This window comes from Erithacus rubecula (genome assembly GCF_903797595.1).
Source record: "Erithacus rubecula genome assembly, chromosome: 4".
Lineage (NCBI taxonomy): Eukaryota > Metazoa > Chordata > Aves > Passeriformes > Muscicapidae > Erithacus > Erithacus rubecula.
Window position 1 is genome coordinate 49,835,408 of NC_136686.1, and position 16,450 is coordinate 49,851,857.

General features: G+C 42.6%; 2 protein-coding genes across 5 annotated transcripts in view; both read left to right on the top strand.

Annotated features, from left to right (window-relative positions):
• The first annotated feature begins 370 nt into the window (after positions 1–370).
• The window catches only part of PLXNB2 (plexin B2), a 250,109-nt gene continuing 234,029 nt past the window's right edge, over positions 371–16,450 (top strand). For 3 of the 4 annotated variants that reach the window (XM_079305134.1, XM_079305133.1, XM_079305136.1), the window contains exons 1-2: positions 371–479; positions 10,001–10,103. The gene's annotated coding sequence lies outside the window, so the exon portion shown is untranslated. Of the gene's footprint in view, positions 480–540; positions 867–10,000; positions 10,104–16,450 lie in introns of those variants that run through there. The other variant, XM_079305135.1, reaches the window with a different exon arrangement.
• LOC306801772 (uncharacterized protein) lies at positions 902–5,956 on the top strand. Its single transcript, XM_079305141.1, has 2 exons — positions 902–1,524; positions 2,119–5,956. The coding sequence occupies exons 1-2, from the start codon at positions 1,075–1,077 to the stop codon at positions 2,242–2,244; spliced, it is 576 nt and encodes a 191-aa protein (XP_079161267.1). The 5' UTR covers positions 902–1,074; the 3' UTR covers positions 2,245–5,956.

Genomic DNA, 16,450 nt, shown 5'->3' on the forward strand with positions numbered 1-16,450 from the left:
GCCCGGGAGCGGCTCCGACAGTCCCGCAGCGGCTCCCGGCAGTCCCGCCGCTCAGCCCACGGCGGCTCGGTGCCTCCAGCGCTGCAGCTGCCGGCCCGGTGCCGGTGCCGGTGCCCCGGCTGGGCTCGCAGTGCCTCCGGTTCTCCGGGAGCACTCGACCCCGCCGAGCAGAGCCGGCTCTGCCTGGCTGGCGGGCAAAACAAAGCGGAGACAGGGCAAGGAAAACGGGGAGAAAGTACGGCTCCCTCCGCCTCCCAGCCCTCTGCCTGGATCTCTCCCTGCGCGAGACAGCGCTGCAAGCGGATCCTGACCGGGGGCAGGGGGTGGAGAGAGGAGGAGGAGGAGGACGGATAGAGGGAGGGAGGGAGAAAGGGAGGGAGGGAAGGAGGGACGAACGGGAGCCTCTCTCCTTCCCTGGGCTGTTTTTTCAGTTTCCTGTCTCGCATTGTGCTCACAGCGGATATGTGCTGCGCCTACAGGTGTGTCCCCTCCTCGCAGCTTTTCCACGGCTCCCCAGCATAGGCTCTGGCTGTCGGGGGGCGGCGGCGGCGGATCGTGACCGCCATGTGATGATTATTTCTCTTGGGGCGGCTTCTCTCTCCTCTCGCTCTCTGCTTCCCCCTCCCTCCCTCCCCGCCGCTCCCGTCCTTCCTCTCGGAGGTGGCCGCAGCCGCTGCCGCCTTCGCGCTGACTCGGGCTGCGGTGGCGGGGCCCGCCGGGAGCATGGGCGGCCGCCGGGGGCTGCCGTAGCGCCTGTGTCCAGCCCACCGCCACCCACCCGGGCTGCGGGGCCGCCGCTCCCGCCAGGGCAGCTCGGACGGTCCGCGCCGCGGGCTCGCTGCCGCCGGCGCCTGCACCTGTTGAAGGTAAACCAGCCCCAGCCCTGCCGCCGCGCCGCGGGATGGGCGCGGAGGGGAGCGGGAGGCGGATTCCGCGGCGACTTCCCCCGTCTCCCCCAGCTCGGGAGCTGCTGAGTTGTGTGTAGAGCAGCTTCTCTCCTCCTCGGCTGCGGGGCCAGGGGTAGGCGGCGAGGGCCGGGGCGGAGGGGCTTTCTACCGCGCTGCCCGCGACCAGATGGTTTTGGTTAAGGGGCTCCCGGGCGGCGGCTCCGGGCTCGGAGCGCCTTTCCCAGCCGCCGTGCGGGGCGGGGAGGTGGGGGAGGCGCGGGGAGCCGGCTCCGAGCGGCAGCCGGGCAGCGCCGGTGTCCGGCGAGCTCCCTCCCCGCCCGGTGGGGGCTGGCTGCTCTTCCTGGGAGTTTCGCAACCCCGAAGCGGCCGGGGTCAGCAGCCCCGCTGCCGCGGCTGGCACTGGCCCGGCGCCCGGCCCGCGCTCCGCCTGCGCGCCCCGGCTCGGGAACTCGTTTGGGATTTTCCTGCGAACGCGTTTTGTCTCTTTGCAGAGGCAGCTTTAAACTTTCTTTCCAAACTGTTAATTAGATACGCTGTACTTTGCTCGTGTTCCGTGCAGGCGAATGGGAGTGCGAGTCTGGAAAAGCTTGTGACTCAAGGCATAGTTATTCGGGAGGTGCGGAACATCTTTGCGTGCCGCCTTCAGTCGGGCTGTACCTGTAATTTGTGATTTTGCCTTCTCCGAGACTTTGTGGGTCTTGGTGACAGCGGGAGGCAGAAGGGATCTTTAACCCTTTGTGTCCTTTCGGGGTTAACCAGACTATCAGTTGAATATACAAATGAGGAAGTGTAAGTTTATCGCCTCTGAAATCTGATGGAAAATAACATTGCTTTTGTCCAAGAGTTACAACACTATGGTCCTGTCCCTATCACTGAGCTCATCAAATGATAACTTGCTTGTGAGGGAACTTAGGCTTTTATAAAGAAGGCTGTTACCTTGAATGTGATGATGAGCTTATTGAACACCAGAGGGAACTCTGAATAGGTAATTCATTCCAGGGAGATATATGCTTATTTTACTGTTTATGTTCTCATTACAATGGAATCTAGGAGGAAGCAAAGGTTGGTAAGTAATAGGCTGCTGGTATGCACCTAGGATTGACTTCAGTTTTCTTTACAGTTCTTTTCAGAAGACGTCAACTCTAAATTTGGAATTTGGGCTGAAAATTTTCTTTTTTTTTTTTTTTTCTTCTTTTTTTTTCCCCCAAAGCTTGAAATGTGCAACTGGTCTTGTAGGAGCAGGGCTGTGTGCTGTGCTATAGGCAAAACAGTTGGAAGACCTGTTCACTATTTGCTAGGGAGTGAGATGATACATGCATGTTGGGCTGATGCTTAATGCCCTGCCTGCCTCTCAGGTTGTGAGATAGATCCAGCACACTTGGGCACGGGGGCTGCTGCCTGCAACTGACATACCAGAATAGAACATGCTTCCAGCCAAAACAAAAGGGAGGAAGGAAATCTACTTCCAAGCCTAGCATGGCTTGTCCTCCTATCTGGAATACTTGTAGATCTAAAGCCTACTGTGATTGCCTGTGAAGTAGAAAAGTAGTCTTTCTTAAAATTTATGACTTAAACAAATACAGAAACAAAACGGTGTCAGTGCTTGGGAAAGGAGTTTGAATGGTGGCTTCTGGTACCAAAAGCTGTTTAAATCAACTGAGATTATTGTAAGAAGCTAGGGTCAACCCACCAAAATGTGATACTGTATTTTGTAGTAACATGAACTCCCAAAAAGTGCAACTGAAGCTTTGGATGCCCATGATAGTCTGTTACAATGGTGTTGTTAGCCAGGCTTCTTTGATACTCCAGGATTGTCAACAACACGGGAAGGGTAGCACAATAAATACACTTGCGACTCTGACTTATGCTCCAGAAACTGACGCATTCAGCTGTTCATCCTGTCTCTTTGCCAGAGGTTACTTTGCCATTCAGGGTTAGTTTTTATTGAACTTTGAATCTGACAGAGTTTACAGACAGGCATATGAATGTAAACTGTATTTTATGGCTGTTCATATTAGTGTGTAATGTTGTGAAGTCTGATAGCATGAATCACCTGTATGTCTCTCTGTTGTGACAGAGGGACAAATCAAACAGTTGGGGTCAGTTGAATGGAGCTGCAGCTGTGAACCATAGTCCATAAGCATCTAAATTCTTCTGAAATGGCAGATGTGAGTCCAGTGAACTAGCTCGTGCCAGAACTTGGTGGGCAGGGGTAGCAGGGAGGCAGCTCTGCACAAGGAGGGGCTGTGTGACCTCCTTGGTGGGCAGGTCAGCAGCACACAAGGCTCTGGGTTTCAGAAGGATGTAGTAGATGGTGCACCTGAGCAGCCTCTCTTCCTCTCCTCCTCCATCCATTCTAGGAATCAGAAAGTAATCCAAGTTTTTTTGTTCTTTTATCTAAGTCTTGCCTTGTTCATCTGAACTTGAAGACTTGTTATGTAAAATATCCTCACTGAGGGCACAGCATTACTCTGCCTAAATTTTCTATAGATGATGTTGGAAGTTAGATAAAGCCTTTGTATAGCTTTACAAAACTGGGAGTTGTTTGCATTGCATGCAGAAGATCGCTAAGGACAAATTACATTTTGAAGGGAGACCTCTTCATGAATGCTTATTAAGGACAAAAAAGTCCCATGTAATTGTTGCAAATGTTGCATTTGGATTCTGGCTCAGTTTTGAGAAAAAGATTTTAACTTTTCTTTTTATGAAGATGTAATACTAAGTGCTTGTATTTTTGTAATGGCCATAATTTGGAAACTTTAATACATTTTTAAATTATTTATTGTATGAAGCACTGAATGAAGATATTTGTTACACTTGTGTCACATTCAGAATATTGAATTACGATTGTAAAATTAAGGTAACAAGCTTAAATTGGGATTTGCAACTTTAAGCTCTTGCCAGCAAGCAGTTAATGGCAGCATTAACTGCTAGAAAAGTAATTGCTACCGTTCTTTTACTGTCATTTTGTTCTCACTTTCCTCCAGTCAGCCTGTTCCACAGAGATATCATGAATATTCACTGAAATAGCTTGGCATTGTCACTTATGCAATTTCTCATCAGATTCAATGTGTTGATGAGCTAATGTGCACTTGATTAAATGTACTTGATTTATGCAAACAAAAACTCTAGGTCCTTCTTGAAGTAAAGTTAGCACCTGCACAGCTATTAGTGAGATGAGAGTCTAAATAATTACTATGAAATTAAGTAAACAAACAACCTCAATGTGGTATTCCTCCTACTTCTTCACTTTTACCTTTTTGTTCAACTCAGTAGTGGATATTTATTTTGGCTTTTCTTGCAGGTTTTCTTATGCACCATAGGAAATTGTAAAGCCCGGCTTATAGTAGAGGGTCTATTTAAATAGCTAATACTGAGGAAAAAAACCCAAACAAACAAGAAAAAGATTATTATTAGCTGTAATAATGCCAGGAGTGTCTAGGGTTAATGGAGTATTACTTAAAGAGTTTTGTTTAAGTATAAGTCTGACTTGGATTTGACATTGGTCAGTTAATCCTTGTTGAAAATAAAATAAAATCACATAGCCTGGGTAAGTGATTGAGGACGTGTCTGTTGTAATAAAAACCAATATTTGGATAGTAAGTGGTTTAGCCTCTTACTTTTTAATTGATGAACAAATGTAGAAATAAGGAGTTAAAAATAGACATTTTATTTAAGCATCAGTGGCTTAATGGTACAAAAAGCTCTCTAACTGTCTTTAAAACTCCTCAAATCTGGCTACAAAAAGAGGCCATGGAGTCTTTGCCCCTGGAGGCAGCAGAGGATGGATGGAGGAGGGAGAGGACACATGCTTGCTCAAGCCCTGGAGCAAGCAGACAGACTGGAAAGCTGTTCGGGGGATCTTGTGGACCTGGGGCTTACTTTCTTTACGTAGATTATAATTTAGTTGTCTGTTAAAACCAAGTATTTCTGTTTCTGCTTCTGCAGTTGAATCTCTGGAAATATTTAACTTTTGGATCTTTCTGAGTTTCCATCTCAGGTGGTTGAGGGAAGACTTACTCATTGTTGTAATGTCTAAAAGTATCTGTGCTTAATAAATGTTACATAGAATTATAAAAAAAAATCTCAGCATCAACATGGTGATCAACCCCTGATCAACTACTCAGCCTAACACCACCACAAGACAGGACAGAGTTTACCCTCAAGGAATGTGTCAGCAGAGCTGTGGTCACAGCCACGTGCTTGTTGGGACGCTTGGTTTCTCTTTGGAATTCAGCTTCTGGAGCTGGCGCCAGCACGGATTGATGATTAGCACCATGCTGAGTTCCCCAGGCTCGTCAGCCTCAGGACTCATCAGGGGACAGAGTCCACCTGGCACCTTCTGAAACACTTCCAATCTTGCTCCACCTTTGTAGTTAGCTTCCAAGTTTCTGTCTTTGCAGCTTTGCTTGTGACGTGCCCCTAGTCAAAAAAGCTTTGCAATCCTGAAAACAAGTGAATTTAGTAGTTTTGATTTATTCAGTCAAAGTGTATCTTCAAGAAGTTAGCTGTCCAATTAAAACTGTATTCCTAGTGTTTCACTCCTATTCTTGTTAATGAGGATCTCTGGTTTAAGGCCACAAGTAAAAAGTAAAGGCAATCATTCTTCCTCATTTACCTCTGGGCCCAGCAAGATCACGGGGCTGATCCTCCTGGGAGCTATGTGAAAGCATATGGAAAAGAAGGAGGTGGCTTGTGACAGGTAAAATGGCTTCAACACGAGCAAACTGCACCTGAAAAATTTGATAGCCTTCTATGACCTGGGTTACAGTGCTGGTGGATAAAGGAAGAGCAACCACTATCATCTACCTGGACTTGTACAAAGAGTTTGACACAATCCCACATGGTATGGATGTGTAAGCTGGAGAGAATGGATTTGATAGAAAGACCACTCAGTGGATAAGGAATTGGCTGGATGGTTGTACTCAAAGAGTTGCATGGCATGATGTCCAAGTGGAGACCAGAGGTGCTCCTCAGGGATTGGTACTGAAACCAGCACTTTTTAACATCTTTGTGGGTGACTTGGACAGTGGGATTGAGCACACCCTCAGCAGCTTTGCCAGTGACACCAAGCTGTGGGGTGCAGTGGACAGGCTGCAGGGAGGCAATGCCATCCTGGGGAACATGGACAGGCTTGAGAGGTGGAACTGTGCAAACCTCCTGAGGTTCAGCAAGGCCAAGTGCAGGGTCCTGCCCTGGGTTGGGGAAATCCCAAGCACAAGTACAGGCTGGGTGGAGAATGAATTGAGAGCAGCCCCGAGGAGGAGAACTTGGGGGCTGTTGCTTAACAAATCAACATGATCCAGCAATGTACACTCACAGCCCAGAAAGCCGACCATATTCTGGGCTGCATCAAAGAAACCTGGCCAGCAGCTTGGCAGAACATGAGAAGCTTGTGGCACTGTTGGAGTAGTCCAGGGAAGGCCATGAAGATGATGAGTGGGCTGAAGCACCTCTCCTATGAAGATAGGTTGAGGGGGTTAGGGGTGTTCTGCCCAGAAAAGAGAAGGCCTTGGTAAGGGAGCTTAGAGGGAAGATAGGGCAAGACTATTTAAAAAAGCATGTAGTGACAGGACAAGGAGGGATGGATTCAAATTGAAAGTCAGTTAGATTAGCTATTAGGAAAAAATTCTTTAGTGTGAAAATGGTGAGGCACTGGAATGGGTTGCCCAGGGAAGCTGTGAGTGAGTGTCCATCCCTGGACATGTTCAAGGCCAGGTTGGATGGGGCTTTGAGCAACCTAGTCTAGTGGGAGGGATCCAGGGGTGCTGGAATGAGATGAGCTTTGAGGTTCCTTCCAAACTTTTTTCTGATTCTATGATTTACATAATTTGCAGTGAATGGCTATGGTATTTCTTGACAATCATGGTTATCTTTGTGTTGCAGATGTCATCCTTTCTGTCTTTGTTTTTTAAAAGTATTCTCAGTCCTACAATAAGGAAGCTGTAGAAAAACTTTGCCCCTAAAATGTCCTAATTCTGTGCTGGACCTTCAAGTAGAACCATCAGAACCACTCTTCAGATTAGGTACATGGAAACTGCCTGTGAACATGATTTTAAATAAAAATCCATAAAATGTTTAGCACTTAAACTGAATTATTCCAGAACTTACTTTTTTAATAGCAAGGCATGTTCATGCTAATTGCTGAGCAGACCTGAGTAGCATATTTCTAGTTAAACTGGATTAGGTCTGCATGTTGACTTGGATTGAAGGAAGCTCTCATAAACCTGACACTAATCTTGCTCTATCTAGAGGAATTATTAATGTGATAGCTCTATGCCTCAAAGAAGGGATGCAGAAAGCTTAATGTTCTGTTTATACTTACTGACTTGTGTTTTAAATATGTAAAAATTTGAGGAGTGAACTCCTCACATCTTTTTCCCCAAGGCTCTTGTTTATCTTCTAGATAGTTTAAGAAGAGAAAGTATCTCTTTCTGACGTCTAAGAGTTGTATATAAAGATCTAGCTCTTACATTCCTATGGGCATCACTATTTAGAATTTATGAAGGACCAATTTTTTAACCAATGTTTGCCCTATAGGAAAACTGTTATTGGTCAAATGTGTTCAACCACAGGGAGAAAGCAGAGGGCAGAAAATATAAACCACATTGATATGGCAAAAAGGGTGCAACTGAAATACAAGGTGAAGTTTACCATCCTGAATCGGGCAAGTTAGTAATCTTTTGCTGGGGTTTAAACTAGGCCTGCAAATCAAATAAAAGCTTATTCTTTCCTGAAAATACATGGCACTTGGTTAACAGTAGAAGGGTATGATTTCCTTCAGCTTGTATTAATTAGTTAGTTTCTCTTTAATGGATCTGATTATGCTCATTGCAATTGGAAGTCCAAAATATGCAACATCTCTCTTAAATATATCAAAAGAACATTAATTTGGCCTTCTTTAGTGCGTTGTCACTGTGTGTTGAACTTACACACTGTCTTCGTTTAATCAATATGAGACAAATTGGTATAAACTTAATGTTGGGCCTGCTGAACTGTAGGGCAATAAAAAGCAGTAGTTAGATCTCTTCCATTTCCAGTTTTGTGTGATTAAGTAGTTTAAAAGCTGTGAAAATGTTTTCTGTGCAGTTTTGACATGCATCATCAGCAACTGGAACTTTTCCCTCATAAAGTGAGCAGCCCCTCATGTAAACTGCAGTTGTGGTTATGATGTGTGCACATCTCCCTTATGGGTAGAAGCTACAAACCTAAAAAACAACTGAAGTGGGTGACTTTGAGGATACTTTTTTTCCCCCTCACATATGTCAAATGCCAATGGTTTTGTCTGAAAGGCTTTTACACAAGCAGAAAATGTTTTTGCAAGTACTTTAAAGAAGTTTTTCAAGAGTCAGTAACTCTGCAATCACAAAGCTGACTTCATGACTCAGATTATGCATGTGCTGGGTGGTCCAGGTGTTATCACCTTCTGCCTACCCAACCCTCTGAGATGAAAAACCAAAAGACTTCCTTTGCCTCAGCAATTTGGACTCCTAAGTGGTGGCATGAGTTTATGTATTAGTAGGTTGGATAAAACTCCAGAGAGGTGACATCTCTGTTTATTAACAGATGGCTTCTTGGTTTGACATTTAACTGGGGGAAGATTTGCAAGCATTTCACAGTCCATTGTGCATTTAATTTGATGTTTGGTAGCATCAATGAAAATGCAGGGCAATATCCTTGTGGGTTCTTTTTTAAAAATTATTTGATTGAGGGGTTTTTCTTTGGTTTTGGGTTTTGTTTGGGGTTTTTTGAGGTTGTCATCTAGAGTTTAGGGTCAGTAGAGGTGTCAAGTCCCACAGTTGTTTGAAGATCTCACTTGGCTATTGCTCATGGGCCAAACAAATTCTAGGACTAAAGCATATTTTACCTTAAAAATTCTAAGGAAAAATAGGATCCATCTTTAAGATTGCTGTTCCTATTTGGGTTTGCCTTTTCAGAATTTTGTCCTGTTTCTAACAAGGGCCTTCTATGGTTTTGAATTGCATATGTTCATCTCTGTTAAGTTTTCTTGTGGCAGTATTAAAGACCTTTTTTTCTACTTATAATCTTTTTTCCTTATTAAATGATCAATTAAACTGTCAGTTGTCTGGATGGCTTATCAAAAAGACTGAATCTTTAAATCTGATTATACCTAATGCTTTTTAATCCCCTCCCCCTTATGCTAATTGCTTTTGTATCTCTATTTTGCATGTTCTATAATTTTCAACATCTCTTTTCGAGCATCAGCTGTGGAACTGGGCAAAGTATTTCAGTGTCACTCTTTAGTGCACACTTCATGCTACCCCAATCATTATTTCCATTCACTCTCATGTCTTTGAGCCCAGGAGCCATAGTAGCCCTTCTAATAACAACAGAAGCTCTGAATGTGATGCTTAGCTGTGAGGCTGTGTTGACTTCATCCCTTTTGCTTCCCTTTCTTCAGAGGTCACAGTCCTCTGATATGCAAACCTTACCTTCATCCCTTGTTATTTAATATATATAAATCTGTGTTTAGATATCTTACAGTTGTTTTGGTTGGAATGAGCACAATTTGACAAGTAATTTTGTTGACTCTGTAATGTGCCTTCTGTTTTTATTTCTCATGTTACTAAACCATGTAATCTCCTAATTTTACCATATAGGACTTGCTTATTTCCAGGTAGCTAATAAAACACTTAGGTAATGTAGAGCATAATTCCAGTAATTTTGAACTGCAAAAGAAGCATTGGGATATTACTCACTAATGACAGCTTTTCTGAGATCTTAAAGTTAACTTTTACATATTTGTCCTATATGTTTTGATGTCCTGTTTTTAAAATCCCAATGATTTGATATCTGTTGCTTATGTCACATCTTTAAGCCTTCAGTTGCTGAAAAAGTGTTCAATATTATGTAAAATCAATAGATTTCACCATCCTTATCTTACCCCTTTTGCATTTATGAAGATGAAAATGAGGAACTTTCTGCAGCGTCTTGAGATACCATATCCAAGTTGATTCCTCACTTAGGATGCTCATAGACTCCCTGAGCAAACTCTTTATGTTTGATTGTGCATATTGCCTAGTCCCTTGTTTTCAGTGTTCTCTGAAGCATCTGTTCTGTGTCTCTTCCAGCAGGAGCAAGTACACGTCAAAAGGCATTTCATCCTGGACGCTATTTGCACAGAAGCCTGAGCCCCGAGGAGTCCCTTTCACTGGCAACACTTGTGCTGCTCAGGTGGGCTGAGAACTCGTTTGGACTGAGGGTTTTGTCTTAGCCTCCATTTCTTCTTCCCAGGTGTTGTGCTGCTTGCTTGAGAAGGGGGAGATTTTTGTGTAGAGCACTGCAGTGCATTTGGCTTGGTGCGCTGAGATGAGAGATGTCTGTGGGGGATATATGTGCTTTAGGGTCTAGGTTGAAATATTATGGCCTCAGATTTATTGTAGTGGTCCGGCATGAAAATGTATTTGCTTTCTAATTGTGCTGGGTGTTGTCTGATTCAAGAGTGATTTTTTGTGCGTAATTTTGTATCTCTTCGACCTGCAGTGTACAAGGACATTAAGCAACTTGTGGGTGTGAATCATCTCCACCTTAACTTAGTTATCGAAACATAGTATCTCAATTGCTAGAGTAACACTTTCCACTTCACTTTTGCAATGTTTTCCTTGTTGCCACTGTTCAAATTTAAATGCCTCTTTACTTTTCCCAGTTGTAGCAATTAGTTATTCTCTTTTAATTTTGATCCAGATGCCTGTAAAATGAGTAAATGTAAACAGCATTCTTGAAACTAAACTCTTAATGCTATTTTCTCCTACTGATAATTTGAGGAGGCAGACTGTTTTCTGTTGTTTTGTGGCTTAATTAATCTACTTGAATTATACTTGAACAGGAACTCTGATATCAGAAGAGGGTTTAGCAACCTTGGAAGTTAGGAGCTTATGAATGAGGCAGCACTGAAGAGTTACTCCATGTTAGTACTTAGCTTGTTGGAAAAAGAAGGTGTTTGTAAACTCGTGGGTGGAAATGGCTACATGCTTGCTTCATTTCCCTTCCTGTTAGAGACTTTTCTCAGACCTATCCTGTGTAATAAACTTGGCATGGATAGACAGGTCTCTGTCCCAAACTGAGATGCTCTAACACCATGTTAATAATTCAGTGGTATCAGTCAGATGAAAGTGGCATATTTACTGGAATACCAGAAGTCTGGGCTGCTTTCTTTGTAGGTTTGGTGTCCATCTGTGCAATCCACTGTATGCAGTGGGGTGCTGTGGGTTTTCAACTGGGGACTTCAACACAGTGGTTTTGTTTCTGTCTTTAGCAAGTAATTTAATTTCTCTGTGATTTTGTGGTGTTTTGTTTTGTTGGAGGGAGAGGGGTGTGGGTAGGTCTTGGTTTTGTTCATGTTTTTGGGTTTTATTTCATTGCTTCACTTTGGGGAATTTTGGAAAATCTGTAGATGAAAAGTGCAATTTGGTAGTATTTTTGTCAAGTATAAGTAGGGCAAGTAGATTCTTCAGCGTTCCTTCTTGACCAGAAAGGATGGGGACCTGCTAATTCTCTTTAGTTATCCCATATTGCTTTCCCAAAAGTCCCTATGCAAAAGCAAACCTTGTATCCCCAGATTTTCTAGCTTGAACAAAGCCTCCTACAAAGCACTTTCACATTGTGCTCTCTTGTGTCCATGAGATGACTTGGCAGGAAGGAGCATTTTTGTTCCAAGTAGGTTAGCAGCGGGCACAGACCATCATTCAATGACATGAAATCTTCAGTGGCAGCTGTGCTGTAAGTAGTTCCTGCCTTCACTGGCCACTACTTGCTTGGTTGTGCTACCATGACTATTTTGGGAGCTGTGCTGTGGCCTGGACAGGAGAGCTGATCTAGCATTATACTCTATTTTATGTAGTTGTTACATGGCTTTGGAAAAAAATCTATGTAGAAGTTTCCCTTCATCTCTGCTGTGTTCCACAGCGTGGCCATGCAAACACATGATAATTTGCAATGTTGGACTGAGAAGCTGGAAGGCAACCCCCACACCCTGCCCCATCAAAAAAAAAAGCGGATTCAAGACCTGCTTAAAGTAATTTCGTTGTCAAGTTCTTTGTGTTATCAAGCCCCGCCTGTGTCTGTAGCTCTCTTCCCTTGCTGCCGGTCCCATCCTGGGTGGCCCTATTAGTCAGGGAAGAAGAGGCTTTTAAAAACAGAGTTAGGGTGTTGAGTTTGTACTTTGAATAGCAGCCATGCTCCTGTGTAGCTGTTCTTTCATTTCAAATAACATGAGGTGGCTTTAAACTAAATACAACTCTTTTACATGGATGTGGCTAGTGCTCTAAATATCACGTCCATGTTCATTTCATGAGCAAGCTTTTTTGGTGTCTGTTGGTTTTCTTTCTCAGCTAATGACCTCCAGTGCACTGCTAGCACTGAATCACTTGCACAGAATCACTTCCTTTTCCCTCTTACCTCAGTTTAAAAGACTTTGCTCTTGAATCTTGTAAATGGGGTGATAATTTCAAAGCAAACAGCCTCCACTCCTTTCTTGCCAACTTTTGCCCACAAGGTATGCAAAGTAAACAGAGCAGCAGAGCAGTTAGGAAATTGGTTATGTGCTTTGCCTCCCAGTGCAAGACATCCCAGGATGGTTCCTAGCCCTCTAAGTAATGAATATAGGGAGAGATAGAAAACTGGTATGCCCAAGTTGCATTTTAATATATGGAGCCATTGCACAGATCATTCATATTTTACAGGCTTTAGGAAAACCTTGTAAAATGCTAGGCTTTAAAAAATCTCTACTATTCATATATTGAACATAAACATGTTTTATTGCTTGCAGCAGAGATAGAAAACCAAAATACCTAGGATGAGCTAGAAAAAATGCAGAGAATTTTCTTCATATGTAGAAAAATAGCTTTGAAGCAGACTTTACCTAAACACAAGGAATATTCTGACCTCTGGTAGGCTTTTGGAAGGAGCTTAGAAAGATTTTCCAGTGCACCATGATGTTTATAGGTTTGATTTGGAAACTGTCAGTCTGGATGCTGTAATGGTGGGTATGCAGCAGTTACAGGGTACAATACCTACAACAGGATATGCAGATGCCATTCTGATGTATTTACTAAAAGGAGACAAGTCTAGGCAGCTATTAAAAAATGTGACTTTGAAAGAGTTGACAAATAAATGGTTAATGCTTAATGTATTTTGCTTCATCCTAGGTATTGAACAGTCTTTACTAATTGTGCTGCAGGAAAATTTGTTAAATGTGAAAACTAGACTTAAGGTTATCAACTGTGAGGCTTAGCTACAAGGTGATGGTGAGGCATTAAAGGGGAAAAAACATTATGTGATCTCCTCCAAATGAGATAGGGCAGGTCCCAAGAGTACAAGGCCTGCAGGAATTCAAATCAACAGTCAAGTTATGATCTGAGGCCATGAGCACAAACACAACTTCAATTTTATGCTCATGTATGTGGCAGCACAAGTAGGAAGCTGGAGCCTTCCTGGTCCCAAAAGAAGATCCTTCATTATCAATTTTACTCCCTTGGCATGACTCAAAGGGCAGTATCATAATAATCTATAGTGGTACTCCTTCACACATTTCTATCCACTTCATAAAAGTAGCTCTATGCATGGAGAATGTTCTATTCCTTTTCAGAAACAGGACCTCTGATAAAAAAAAAATATAAAATTGAATGTATTATATACAATATGTATAATATATTTTATTGTTACTATCAAAGTTTTTTAAGGAAAGTATGCTCTGTCTTATGGAAACTTTCCCTTCATGTTTCCCATCTGAAGGTTATGAAATTCGCTGAAGATGGGGTGTTTTTTTCATAGAAATTCCATGAGTTCCATAAATGTTAACTCAAAACACCTGAAAGAATGTAATGTATCTGTCTTCTGGAGTATTTCACTTGTACTTGTGCCAAAAACAACAGTGAATTTGGCTGCAAGGGCTTAGTCTGACTGTACTTGTAGTCCCTAGAAAATATAAGAAGATTTTTTTTTTAATATAGATTTAATGCTAAGCTCTAATATTTACTGGAGGAAGAGGAAATATTACAATTTGAGTAAATTTTAAAAAGTCATTTATATATATATTAGCCACAAGGTAAGGATGATGTCTTCCTGGAATAATTTCTTTTTAAATAGCTATACTTTATTGCAGCATGAACTCAAACATCCCAAACCGCACAATTTTTTTGCTCAGTAGTTCAAATAAACCTTACCTCAGCTGACATATATATTTCTTTTCCTGAGTGAAATTATGAATATCCTCTTCACAAACCAAAAAGAGCGAAGGTGTTGAATTAGCTTCTGCTTAGAGTAGCCCCTTTAAAGCAGACATTGCTTTATAAGATTTGATTCAGCATCTGCTTTTCACCTGTGAGTCCTTAATGAGGTTAAAGCTGTCCAGGTAATACAATTACAAATGTGATGCAAATTGTACCAAAGCCAGGAGCTTTGTGTATGAGCTACAAATCATCAGAGTAACCTTCTCTTTAGTACATACCTATTTCCATTCTCTGCCCATCTCCTGGGAAAGAAAAGGCAGGAGTAGCCAGTGGGAGAGACTGTACTTTCCTGGCTCTACTTGGTGCAAGGATCAACAAACTACATAGGAGTCCAGATTTTTTATTTTTTGTCATTGCATGGCTGTTTGAATGGCTTTCCTCCTGCTCTGTGGGCATTGTCTTATCTAAGTCTCTGTCACAGTTACAAAAACCTTGCTTTTTCTTCAGGCTGTGCATGTTAAATATAGCAGGGATAGTATAGTTTTTATCTTTTCATCTGGAGAAACCTGGCAACAGATTGCTGAGTGATGGGAAGGTTGGCTAATGGGACCAGTCCTTGCAGTAGCTTCATTTTATTTAGCTGTTTCAAGAGATAAAAAAAAACTTGGTGTCATCTAAGATAGGTTTTATCTTTGGTGGTGTGAGGCTGCACATGTGAAAGTTTGAGAATGCTGGAATATTGCTCTTGTTGCTAAGTTTAGCTGTAAGTATCTATAGCCTACTTAAATAATATTAACTTGTGTACTTCAAAATGAATAGCAGATAACAAGAAAATCAGATTGTTTCTTCAAGTAAACTGTCAGGAAACTCAGAATATTCAGAGAAGGTGAATTAACTGATGGTGTGAAGATGAAGTACACCAAACTTCAAACTACCTGGAGGCACTCTTGAGAGAGAAAGGGGTACACTTGAGAGAGAAATTGACTTTCTACTCTGTGAAGATGGAGGAAGCATCATGCTGACTCATCTTGCCACTTGGGAGTTGTTCTTCAATGGAGAGGTCTATCATTAGATCTTTTTCAGGAAATGAGGTGGCTGCTGCTTTACAGGAGAGCAAAGTGAAAGATGGTTCTCTTACTTACTTGCCCAGGATCAGAATTGCAGATATATTCCCCAGGCCTGCATATCCAGAACTAAAAATCATGTGTCCAAACAACTTTGTTCAGAGACCCTCCAGGGTCTCCTTCTGCTCAGTGACCCTCAGGTGGGGTTTTGAATCTATTTTGTATGTAAATTGTATGAACACAACTAGTGAGATCACACAGATGTTGTACAGAGTGCATATTTATGCAATAAAATTGAATCGTGAATCTGTACTACTGGGTCCAGTTAAAGTATTACCACATCAGTCATGAGCAAAGACATGTGAAGGAAATCCTTTGCTAGCATTCCTAGGGAATACTGCAAATGCTTCACTGTTCCTGGAGTGCAAACTCATTCCTCCCTCCTAAAGAGCATCCAAATGCTTTTAATATTGACCTGGAGATTAAAAAAGCCCCAACAACTAAGTGTACAGCTATCATTCTGTTACTGTATTGAATAGCTATTAATATAGCTGCTGCAAAAGATGGGGCAGGAAGGGATGCAGCATGGCTGCCTATAGCTGCAAACTTAACAGCTTCTAAAGTTTAAAGTGTTCCTTCTGCCTCCTCACACGTGCATGCTACCTGCCATCCTATGTATTTTGTATGTTGATTTGGGGAAAGATTTGATTTGACACTACAGCACAGCTTGAGGAACCAGCTGCACAGAATATTAATATATCATCTTATTTCATTAATATCAATTTCAGTCTTGCATTCCAGAGAGGGTTAATATTAAGCTGGTTTTAATCACAGCAATATTTTCCAGATTCCTAGACAAAATGCACCAGCTGTTTTGAACTAAATTTTACAGTGCAGGAGACAAGAAACAGGCTTCCTCACTGAAAAGGACGTGGCAATGCAAGTCCTGGAAGCATGGGGAGGTTTCAGGGCTGGGGCAGGATGTCTTGCTTTCACAGTGAGGTCTGGCAAGGGCAACACTGAAAACCAGAGGGACACCTAGTCTTGGCTGTGCTCTCACCTTGCTTTCCAATGTTGCTGCTCACCCCAGGCTTTGCTCCAATCCCACCTTGGCTCTCTTTTTGACTTGTGTTTCTCCCATGGCAAGTGATGAGCTTTCAGGAAACCTGTCTTTCTGGGCTGGCTTGTGACTGTCCACTCCACTCCCTGCATCCCACCTAAAGCAGAAGTGGTTGTGTGACCACTTGCTGGAAGTTGGAAGAAACATTGTAATGCCTGATCTCCTGTG